The sequence below is a fragment of the Brassica oleracea genome, chromosome C4, assembly GCF_000695525.1.
Source record: "Brassica oleracea var. oleracea cultivar TO1000 chromosome C4, BOL, whole genome shotgun sequence".
Lineage (NCBI taxonomy): Eukaryota > Viridiplantae > Streptophyta > Magnoliopsida > Brassicales > Brassicaceae > Brassica > Brassica oleracea.
This window is the reverse complement of record NC_027751.1, coordinates 1,578,744-1,590,842: the sequence shown is the minus strand read 5'-3', so window position 1 is coordinate 1,590,842 and position 12,099 is coordinate 1,578,744. Positions and strand designations below refer to the sequence as shown.

General features: G+C 34.2%; 3 protein-coding genes across 3 annotated transcripts; 1 reads left to right on the top strand and 2 right to left on the bottom strand.

Annotated features, from left to right (window-relative positions):
- The first annotated feature begins 1,457 nt into the window (after nucleotides 1-1,457).
- On the top strand, nucleotides 1,458-4,695 carry LOC106340490 (vacuolar amino acid transporter 1-like). Its single transcript, XM_013779365.1, has 11 exons — nucleotides 1,458-1,827; nucleotides 1,907-2,181; nucleotides 2,280-2,494; nucleotides 2,704-2,727; nucleotides 2,809-2,989; nucleotides 3,075-3,294; nucleotides 3,420-3,555; nucleotides 3,939-4,104; nucleotides 4,184-4,227; nucleotides 4,319-4,381; nucleotides 4,482-4,695. Exons 1-11 carry the CDS (start codon nucleotides 1,658-1,660, stop codon nucleotides 4,575-4,577), a joined length of 1,590 nt encoding a protein of 529 aa, XP_013634819.1. The 5' UTR covers nucleotides 1,458-1,657; the 3' UTR covers nucleotides 4,578-4,695.
- Nucleotides 4,696-6,745: 2,050 nt separating this feature from the next.
- On the bottom strand, nucleotides 6,746-7,494 carry LOC106340116 (sigma factor binding protein 2, chloroplastic). Its single transcript, XM_013778978.1, has one exon. It carries the CDS (start codon nucleotides 7,373-7,375, stop codon nucleotides 6,950-6,952), a length of 426 nt encoding a protein of 141 aa, XP_013634432.1. The 5' UTR covers nucleotides 7,376-7,494; the 3' UTR covers nucleotides 6,746-6,949.
- A 3,442-nt stretch (nucleotides 7,495-10,936) lies between these two features.
- Nucleotides 10,937-11,812, bottom strand: LOC106337810. The gene has a single exon (XM_013776924.1). The coding sequence runs from the start codon at nucleotides 11,810-11,812 to the stop codon at nucleotides 10,937-10,939; it is 876 nt and encodes a 291-aa protein (XP_013632378.1).
- Nucleotides 11,813-12,099: the final 287 nt, after the last annotated feature.

Sequence of the window (12,099 nt, the reverse complement as noted above, 5' to 3'; positions counted from 1 at the left end):
AAAAAAAAAAAAAAAAAATGGACCAATCGCGGCCGCCACGTGTTAGTGGGACCCGCGAACAGTATAAATACTCCACCGGACTCGCCTCTGCCGAAGAGGAAGAAGGACTGAGTTTTAGGTTTTTTGCGAGCCCCATAGCTCTTGAAACCCACTAAGAGCTTGCGTTAATGCTGGCCTAATATTGATAAATAAATGTTGGAGGCGTGGCTTGTGACTTGTGACTTGTGACTTGTGAGAGGTGGGCTCAGTATCTTGGCATTTCCTGATCGATAAGCCACATACCGGTAACGTGACAGGTGAACAAAGGATCAAGAGAAAAAGTGGAGAGTTAATTTCATTTTCCTACTTATTTTGTTCATAGTCAAGATTAGTTTATGTTTTTTTAAATATTCGGTCACTTTATAACTTTTGGAAGCCAAATTGTAGTAGAGTGACTGAAATAATTCGTTATTATTTCTGTTGTAACCAACAATTTTTTTTCCTTCTAAAAATGACATACAACATCATAAGTAACAGATTGTCCTGATTTTGCAAAATATCAACGTGGAAGAGACATGCATATCTATCTTTAATAAGTCCACGTATAAAAGTTCATTGGAGAAAGTTAACCAAAATACATATGCGTCAAAGGATAAATTGTTAAAAACGAAATATGACCATATGAAGCTTTGACACTTGTAGAAAATCACATGCCATGACATAGAGATAACGTATTTCTATTTCTTACTGACAACGATTACAATTACACCCTATTCCCTCGTCGACTTCGCGTCACTCAAATCTTTTTTCTTCTTCTTAATTTGGACTCTTTCGAGACATTAAGATTCAAATCAACGAATGAGTTTTTAGAAAGTACTAAGCATAAGAATCCAGCAACATTCATGATCGATGATTAATTAGTTGTTATCAAAACCAAAAAAAAAAGAATATTAAAAAAACAAACAGATTTACAAAAATAATCTCAGTCTCTCTATGCTATGATAAAGTAGGAGTTGTTCATGTACTTGAGAAGAATACTAGAACATTTAAACACATAATGGAATTTCGATCTTGAACATGATAAACGCGATTTCCACAGACCCGTGTGGACGGTGATCCCACCGCAAAACCATCTCATCTCACCACTTGTTACTGTCTTAAATATCTTGCATTTTTTTTAATTGTGATCTATTTCTTTAAAAACAAACTCTCTCAAAAGTAATATATCTATATATATAATATTAATACAGTTCAGTTTTTTTTATTAAATTTATATACAAAATATTGAACCAATCAGAAAATAATACATATCTAAATAATCTTTTGAAAGTTTTTTTTAGTGAAATTTTTGTTTTCTCTTTCTTTACTACCTTTTCATTATTTTTAATCTTAAAATAATACTCTAAAATCTCCATCGTTGCTGCCAAGTCACCACTTCCCGCCTTATAACAAGGCAAGTAACTCGCAAAACAGAGTCAGATAATTTTAACTGTTTCCCATTTCGTCTCTCTCGCCACCTCCTCCTCGCTTCTCTTTGCAAACTCTGTCTCAAAAACAAAAACACCAATCAAAGGAGATCGAGATCTTGTTTGATTTATTTTGTTTCCTTTTCTTGTGTGATCTTTCTTTATATATCCTCTACCGTTTCTCTCCTTTAGAAAAAAAAAACACTCAGCAAATGGAGAAGAAACCAGAGTTTACGTTCGACGACGATGAAGACAGCAGCAAATACGAGAACGACAGCGAAACTGATCGTAGTGATGTCGCAGATCTTCCTGTTGACGATGACAACAACAACAACGACGAGGATACTTTCGTTTCACAGGTTCAATGGCCTCAGAGCTTTAGGTAATAACAGTAACGTTTTTCTTTATAAAGATCGTGAAAAATATCACTACCCTATTTGATCCTGTTGCATTTGATTCAGGGAAACGACTGATTCGTACACGATAGCTGCATCACCAATCTTCGGATCTCTAAGGAGCAATCCGAGTTTCTACAATACGAGTCAAAAGCCGAGTTTCTACAGACAGAGCAGGAGTAATCTTGATGTTGAGTCTAAAGCTCCTTTCCTCCCTGAGAGGAACGAAGAATCCGACAAAGCCTCAGCTGCACAATCTGTTTGGTCTCGTAGAGGCTCATTTGCTGAAGAGTTAGCTATTGGAGGCTATGGCTGCAGCTTAACTCAAACCATTTTCAATGGTAACCCCAAGAAAAAAATATATATCATATATAGTGTAGAACCGATAGATGTCACGCCTTGTGACTTTTTTATTCTTTAACTTTGTACTTTGTTACAGCGATTAATGTAATGGCTGGAGTTGGACTTCTCTCAACACCTTATACACTGAAAGAATCTGGTTGGGCGGGGATGGTGATTCTTGTCTTGTTTGCTGTTATATGTTGTTACACTGCTACTTTGATGAAAGAGTGTTTCGAGAACAAGACTGGTATCATCACTTATCCTGATATTGGAGAAGCAGCTTTCGGGATATATGGTCGTATTCTCATCTGTGTAAGTTATTAATTAATATTCGATAAATTAATATCTTAAAAAAAAAAATTGTTAGGCTGATATGTTTTGAATATGGTATGACTCGGTAGCATTAGTTGACTACATGGACGTAGCTGATTTGATGAACCATGTTAAATTTCTATATCATTCTTATTTTTTCATTTATCATTTTTCCGCATTGTTATAACATATGAAATGTTTTCTCGCAGGTGCTATTGTACACAGAACTATATGTAAGTGAAGCTTTTTTCTAAAGCTTGTTTCTGTATGTACAATGTGAATTTAATTTAAATCTTTTTCTACTTATTTTGTAGTCATATTGTGTGGAGTTCATCATCTTGGAAGGTGATAACCTGACCGGGCTTTTCCCTGGTACATCACTGGATTGGCTCGGTATCCATATCGACTCTCAACATTTATTTGGAATCTTGACTGCTCTCATTGTTCTTCCAACTGTTTGGCTGAAGGATCTTCGCATCATCTCCTACCTCTCAGGTATAATTTAACTGCTCTTTTCTTTCTTATATTACATCTATTTCTTTAGTCAAGAATCTTGAATCAGCTTTCTTTGGTTCTACAGCTGGTGGAGTTCTTGCAAGTGTTTTGATAGCATTGAGCACGTTTTTCCTCGGAGCAACGAGCGGGATCGGGTTTCATCACACTGGTCATGCTGTGAAATGGAATGGGATACCGTTTGCTATTGGTATATATGGATTTTGCTACTCAGGCCACTCTGTGTTCCCAAATATTTATCAATCCATGGCTGATAAAACTAAATTCACCAAAGCAGTGATCACAACGTAAGCCAAATATATTTTCAACTCTTATATAAGTTTTTGATGCTTTGGTCAAGTTTTTAAACCAAAGAGTTGTTCTTGTTGTTGTTGTTGTTGTTGTGTGTGTGTGTGTGGTGGCTACATTGCAGTTTCGCTTTATGTGTTTTGATGTATGGAGGAGTTGGAATCATGGGTTATCTCATGTTTGGTGAAGCAACCTTGTCTCAGATTACACTAAACATGCCAAAGGACTTGTTCTTTTCCAAAGTGGCTCAATGGACAACGGTTAGAGCACCCACCTCAATGAACTCCCTCTTGGGTTCATCTTTTCAATTTTTTAATATTAAATTATTTTCTTTCTTTTTGATTTTTTTTTTTTTAAAAAAAAAAAAACTAGACCAATCGCAGGCCGCCACGACACGTGGGGCCCGCGCTACAGTGATGAACTTTAGGAGAGAGGGGTTCATCCCAGAGAACTTTAGGAGAGAGGGGTTCATGGGATTGAATTATTTTTTTATTTTTTTTTTCTTGATTTTTGTGTGAACTCCCCCCATAAACCCTCAATGCGGGTGCTATCAGTTGTTTCCCTCTCCATCATCTTTGGAAGTTGCATTTTTATACACTAAACACTTCATCTTGGTTTTGTTTTTATTTATTTTTATCGTCAGGTAGCGAGTCCGTTTACAAAATTCGCTCTTCTGATGAACCCACTAGCTAGGGGTATAGAAGAATTATTACCAGAAGGAATGCCAGAGAACATATGGTGCTTTCTTCTTCTAAGAACAGCACTGGTCGCTTCTTCCGTTTGTGCTGCTTTCCTTATTCCATTTTTTGGTAAGAACGTCAGGCTTATGAAGGTTTTGATAATCAGCCTCAAGACTCATTATTTTTTTGGTTGCAAATTGGGTATTAGGTCTTGTGATGGCTCTGATAGGATCTATACTTAGTATACTCGTGGTTAGTATTCATTATCTTTCTCTACCCACTTCTTTAATATCCTAATAACATTGTTCGTATGAAGACACACATTCTTGTATGTGTGGGTCAGGCAATAATAATGCCAGCTCTATGCTTCATGAGGATAATGGGTAACAAAGCTACAAGAACACAGGTATATATGTAAATTGAGCTTTTAAGTCTCTTCTTGACAGTTCTTGTAAGTAATTTTGGGGGCGAATAACACTGACTTGTGTTGTGATATGTGATACCAGATTATTCTGAGTTGGATAATAGTGGCGATTGGTTTGGTAAGTGGGACCTTGGGGACATACTCTTCGGTTGCAAAGATCATTAAGAACTATGAATGAAGAAGCCACCATAGTCTCTCTTTTTTTTAGTTTAATATTTATGTTTATGCTAATAAAAATCTTTATTAAGATTAATTTGGACTTTTAAGTAATAAGAATTAGTGAAAGGTTTTCCTTTCTCAAAGTTGTCATGCTTGCTTTTTGTAATTTTATGTATTTTTTATTTTTGTGGGCATATTTCTTCTATGTACACGTGAATTGGTTATTTCATTCGCAAACATTAAAAGTTTAAAACCTAAGAAAGAAGACAGTGGAATATTGGGCCTAGCTTGTTTCGAAATTTTGATATTTTCTAAGATTTCTCTCTCTCTACACCAGTTTTATTTTAGAGAGAATAAATCTTAGACATTTTTTTTTGGACTAAAGGCTTAAATCTTAGAAAATATCATAATTTAAGAACTGCAAAAATTCAATTTTTGTTTCGAAATGTTCTTTAAATAATTAATAAAAATATAAACTTGAATATTATATAATGGAAACTTTTTACTTAATCAAAATGTGCACATGATTAATCGAAGAATTTTTAAAAAATTAGTATGAAACCATAATTAGTATTCTTCATTTAATGATTTAATCATTTACCCAAATATCCCAAGTCTCATCATAGCCGACAAAACTTGGTGGATGGAAGTAACGACACTTGAAGGTTGTCGGTCCTGCCAAATGTTTTAATTGTTCAACCAATAGAGTGTTTCATAAATACATACTATAAAGATTTTCACTGTTAGTTGACTTTTTTATTATTTGCTAGATGACTTTTGTTATGAATATTGGTTTTCGTTTCTAATGAATGCAATTTTTTTTTGACAAAAGGGCTGCGATTTCATGAAATATCTCATGAGCGAGTAACAATGACTTCCAGAAATTATAAAGCAGTGGTTTAATGTATGTTCTGATATACAATGGTAGCTCTTCTATATGGAATTGGTGGTGTTCATATACCTTTATTGACAGTAAGGTACATTTCATTTGAATACAAACTTATTAGATTTCTTTTTTTCTTTTGGAGCAAACTTATTAGATTTCTTAAATCAGTAATATGATGGAAGGATGATGACACGTCATAGATAGTCATAGAATTACGTATATAGATAATAAACTATGTACTAACAAGTCAATTCTTGTTGACAAATACTAAGCAAGTTGGATTTATTGGCCCTGCGAAACAAGCGTCAAGACACTAAAATATAAGCGGAGGTTCCGAATGGATGCTACAGTCTACATATTTTTTTATACTGAAGAAGCTAATTCATATCTTCTATCGTCTTCGCTGAAATATAATTTGCATCCAGAAATGTTCGATAAATTATAGTAAATCACCTTGAGGTTAAAAGACTAATGTATTCAGGATATGAACATAGAGAACATTACATGGGTACCTTGTAAGAACTAGAGTGTCCAGAATTTCAACTGAGAAAAACTTACATTTCTTTGTGTTTGTACTTTGTATTATGAAGTATAACCTTTCATCGTGAGGAAAGTAATCATAAGCTTTATAAACTTTATAAATTACAGAAGAACACAACCGACTTAAGAAACTTATTACTTTTGTTTCGGGGTTTAATGTTTTTAAATCGCAAAATCGTTACACAAACTGCGTAAGACTTACATATATCCTAAATGTTCACTATATTAGACTACTATATAACCTTTCACCGTGAGGAAAGTAATTATAAGCTTTAAAAACTTTATAAATTACTGAAGAACACAACCGAGTCAAGCAACATATTACTTTAGTTTCGGGGTTTAATGTTTTTAAATCGCAAAATAGTTACACAAACTGCATAAGACTTGCATATATCCTAAATGTTCTCTATATTAGACTATACTATATATGATTTCATGGAAATTTGAAAAACAATTATTTATTGCTATATAGTTCTGTACTTCTATTACATAAAGATGGGGCCATGCAAAAATAAAAATCTTTCAAAAATCCAAAAAGAAAAGAGACACATCATACACCTATGATCTATCCAAATGTTCTGCTAAAGTCCATAATAACATAAAAGCTTTAGATGTTTCTTTTTCCGTTTCATTCCCGATCATTTTCTACATCGGAGATCGAATTGATTACAGAATTATTGCCACCCAACTAATTCAATATGTTTCAATAATGAAAATGTTGACATGTTACTTCAAAATTTCGATTATAAAACAAAAAATACAATATTTCTTCCTTGAAATGAACACGATTTATTTACTCACAAACACAAATAATTCACCACAAACCAAACGAAAGAAGAAAAACAGAATCCATATGTTATATATCCATATATATAGGTATCGACGAAACCCTAAACTATAAGACGATTTCTTCTTCTGATCGGTGTGACAACTTTTAAATATATATATATATATATATAAGATTTTCAGAGAGAGCCAATGCTCCCTAAGGCATTCACATTGTAAAACCCAGACGAGAAAAACGCAGACAGACCTGCCGACATTTGAGGAGCACTAAAAACTTCTTCATCCAACGGTGAATAATACTCACTGACCCCTTCTTCCAACGGCTCAGGATTTATCTCCTCTTGTTGGGGATCTGCGGCGGCGTAAGTGGTGGGCTCCGGAGGTAGCTCGGCGGCGTCTTGACCGGTGAGTTCTTGAACAAGCTCTCTGAACTTAGAAGGGCAAGTCTCAACTCTCATGGGATTCGATATGTAACGGACTTTGATGGGTTTGTTATCGTTCGTCGTCGTCGTTGCTTTCCTCTTTTGCTTCGGTGGTTTTCTCGTCGGTGATGAAGATGGCTGTCTCTGGTTTAAGCTTGTGAGCAACGTCGATGATGACTTCATCTTCTTGATTCTTTGTAAAGAACCTAAAAGGAAGAAGAAAAAGAATATCCAGAGTGTAAGGTCTCTTGTTTTAGCCTAAATATATAAATACTACAAGCTTCTTTTTAGGGAGGACAGTGGAGATGAATGCGAAGGGAAAGGAAGCAAACAAAAATTTAATGACAAGTGTCACAAATCCCATTGAGTCCTCGGCTGCTGTTAGCCGACGTCGCGTTCGCTCTACGCGCCATAATACTCATTTACTCACCGTTATTTGTCCATGTGATTAGTAGCTTTGCGCTTTAACAAGGTTGATTTATTACCTGTTTCTCTCTTTTAATAATGTAGGTGGACTTTTGATCAAAAATAATAATAATGTAGGTGGGCTTGGTGTGGAATGTGGAGTTTTCATTTCCCTTTTCAGACCTATACATCAATGTTCTATTTTATAATTTATAGTATAAATACGGTACTATATGATATAGTATGTTGATATGGCCAATTTTAAAATGCATAACCAAAACAAGAGTGGTAATCTATTGATCATATGCTTATTTACATACATCAATAACAATAATAGTGTTTTGAAATCAATTTAAACAGTCTAAAATAATGATTCAAATTGTTCAATGGTTATATAAATGTGCGAGTCATGTATTTAAAAATTGAGTCAATTAACTAAAAAATCATAAAAAAATTGGAAATTAGGTAAATACATATGATGTGACAAGTTTTGTATCTATCAACAAATGCACCATTGTGTAAGATTTAAGGTATTGACTTAATTAGGAAAACAAATTGTGTATATAGAATGCAAATGCACTTAAAAAATTTAGTACTCTTTCTGTTTCACAATGATATTTTGCCTTAATGTACAAAAATTAAAAAATTTACTTCTCTAAAAAGTAATTTTAAATATATAATTTAAAAATTATTCAATCAATTACAAAAATGACTACAACATATAATTGATTACATAGTTTTCAATAAATTTTTTAAAAAACATAAAAATATCAAAACATTTTGAAACAGTAAATGTCTTCAAAAACATTATTTATTATGAAATGGAGGGATTAAAAAGTTTTTTTTATAACTTTTTGTTATAATAAGGAAATTACAAAGAAAACATAAGTAACGATACATTAAATGTTTCTCTTTAACATTTACTTATTAGTTACATAAAACGAAATATTATGTCTCAGTTAACAGATCAACTTAATCAGAATTGTTCAAAGGCTTTAGTAGACTCCTCGACGTGTTATGTACGTGAGTGAGAAACAATCGCGTGACAGACAAATGTGACTGAAGTTGAAATAGAAGCCGCCGTCGGCAAATTAGTCATCAAGGTCCACAGAAGCGCCACGTCTATATCGGTGATTTAGACACATAGACGCCATGACGTCACTTGGCCCTACGATAGTGATGTCACCACCTTAATTATAAGTGAAACTGAAGACAAAACAAGTTACACAAATAACGAAGACAAAGAAGAAAAAACAAATTTAACCTTCGCCGGAACCATGGAAGGTCCAGGACTCCATCACGTAATTACGTTGATACTTAGCCATCATGAATTAATCCAAATTAAATTAATATTCTTCTTGACTCTTTTTAACCGACAAATTCGGTAGACACGCACCTTTGTGTACCTTTCTAATTCTTCTTTCAGTGTATCTGTTCAGCATGTTTAGCATGTTTTATGTTAAATATGTCTTTTACGTTCGTTTCGTCTATTGTTTAGTGTTTGCTAAGTTACCAGTTAAACTCATGAATTTACATCTTTAAAATTAATAGTCATGAAGTTAGGTACATCTTTAAAACTAATAGTACATCCAATAGCACTTATTACCAATGATCTTTGGACAAGAAAGAAGATAAGACCATCCAAACGAGATGGTGTACTGTCGATGGTTTGAAAAATAATGGGATCGCGAACATGTCCGATATTGTAGCACTAAGTGCGTTCCTTCCGGAACCGACCGGATCAGCCGATAGTGCCTATAAAAAAAAAAGAAGAACATGTCCCTTATGCTTGACATACCTTGCAACACAAAAAGATCAACCTAAAATGCTAGTAACCTCTTCATCTGTTTCGACAACTTACTCACTTGGTATGTATTTACGATATTCAATTTGAATCAATCCAATTGGTGAGCACGGAATCGCAATAAAAAGTGTCTAGCTTTTTCTTTGAGCAAACATAAATTTCATTTCATAAAGAAAGTATTACACCTCCACAAGTGGGGAGGGAACAACAACATTAGCTAGAGCCGATTTAGCTACCTTCTCCAAATTCAACTATGACGTTGTAGACAAAATCCGTGCTTTAGTTTAGTGGATTTTAGTTACTTTTTCAAGAAAACGTGTATATTTTCCATATATCTATTAAAACTTTGTTAAGAGTTACTATAAATTTCAATCAGCTAGTACTATTTTATTTCTAACTATAGTTATTTTAGAGATTTTCTTTTGGCTGACTCCAACAGAAGTTATTTGCTAGAACTTTCTTTAAATATTAATCTTACACTTTCTTTGCAAATTATAAGAATAAACCAAATAGTAGTGTGCTTTATGCGTAAATTTTCAAAAACGTTTTTAGTTTATCAAAACAAATTGCCAAATAGTATTTAATCTTGAAATGTAGTAGTACAGTGTGATTAGAAAGAAAGGAAAAAACTTATAATTTGAGAAGTGATTGACATTAAATGAAGGGGGTCCAAGTGAACTAGTGGGAAGAGGGAGGAGGCACTGGGGGGTATGTGCTGTATGGTCAGGTACTAACTAAAAGGACCCTTAAAATCGGTCTAATGTTAGAGCATCTCCAATGCCATTTTATCTCTTTGTTTTTGCACTCCAACAACTCTTCGTTCCTTCAAATTTTAAAAGGATGAATAGTACACCCTCAAATTTGAAGATGCACCATTCACCACCTTAAAACATTATTTACTTTTTGTTTTAGTCACTACAATTATATATGTTTGACAATAACATGAATAATTTTTTTATATATATTATATTTTAGTACTTATCATTATATTTTCTTTAAATAATTTTGATTTAAATTATTGTATTAACATAATTTGTATTATTTATAGTTATATTTGACTAAATGTTATTATATTCTCTCAAAAATATTTTATTTTAATATGTTTCAATATTTTAATGATTTTTGAAAATTTAGTGATTATATTTAATTATTAATAATTTAAAGACTAAAATGTAAATTATTAACTTTTCTAAGAAGAAATTTGAGAGTGACTGTTGGAGAACTACCCCTTCATCTATTTATTTTAAGAGGGGACCCCATTAAAAATGAAGAGGTTTGTTAGAGATGCTCTTAATGTGGGACCTCTAATCTCCCCCATCCCATTTTTAACTTCTGGTATTAATTAGAAATCAAAACAGAGTACACACAAAGCCCAAACAACAAAAGCACACTAACAACCTAAACACGATCCTTGCCTTGAGCAAACACAATACAAAGGCAAGCTCCTTCACAGAAAGGAGGACACATTAGAGGAATCGGCTTTCATTGACAAAGAATTCAAAAAGCCAAGAAAGGTGTCCATTAGCCACATAAGATTACATTCTTCCTTCTCTGGTAATGCTTTGAGCAATGATTACCGCTCCTCTGTTTTCCTCCTTCAAAACGCTCAAGAGCTGATAATCCGACATCCGCCTCAGAAGCTGATTCAACTCCACCACATGATAACGCAAGGCATGCCAATGGAGTGGTTTCTGCGCCGCCATGAAAATCTCTTTATAATCCCCTGTAAACACCACTTTGTTGTAATGCAGACTCGTCATGCTTTCCACTGCCCAAAGAATTGAAACCAGCCTTGCTTCATCCAAGCTACGTACATTCGAAAACACTCTACGACTATGCATAAGAACCACTCCTCTATGATTCCTTACGACCCACGCAACACCCATCAACTTCGTTTGCTTTACCCAATCAAAGCCCACATTACACATCAACCAATCTTTTCTAGGGGGACTCCATTTCCTTTTAATCGACACTACCTCATTAACACTCCTCTTATTAGTTTCTTCTTCTACTTCTTGAACTAAAAACCATTCCTCTGCTTCATTTACAGCCTTCTCCTTAATCTCTTCAGGTGACCATCTCCTACCCTTAAAAATCAATTCGTTTCTGCTCTTCCAAATACCCCATAACAGCCACGGCCATGTTCTAATCACTTTTACCTCGCCTCGTTTACTGTTCTTCAACTTTAACAGATAGTTTAAGCTTCCAAACATACTTTCTTCCTCAAAACCAATCTCTGAATGAGGAATCTCAGATAATGCCCACACTTGTCTCGCTGGATCACATTGGAAAAGAGCATGTATAATGGACTCTCCCTCGACGCCACACATCTGGCATCTACCATCAATCTGCATTCCTCTTTTGATAATAAGCTCAAACACCGGCAGTGCTTCATTCAACGCTTTCCACATAAAGGTCTTAATCTTGGGAGCCGAGAGGATTTTTCACACTTCTTCTTTAATGAGGTTAAGAGATGGTCGCTCCAGCACCTCAAGAAAATATTCTTTTATCTTTTGATCCCTCGCTAACCAATAAGTCGACTTCACCGTCAAATTACCAGATCTATTGTGAATCCAAGTGAAAGAGTCAGCATGAGATATCGAAGGTTGATATGAAAGAATCAGCTCCACATCTCTAGGAACAAAGATAGCTTGTAAAGCCGACTCATTCCATTTCCTCGACGTTGAGTCAATCAGAT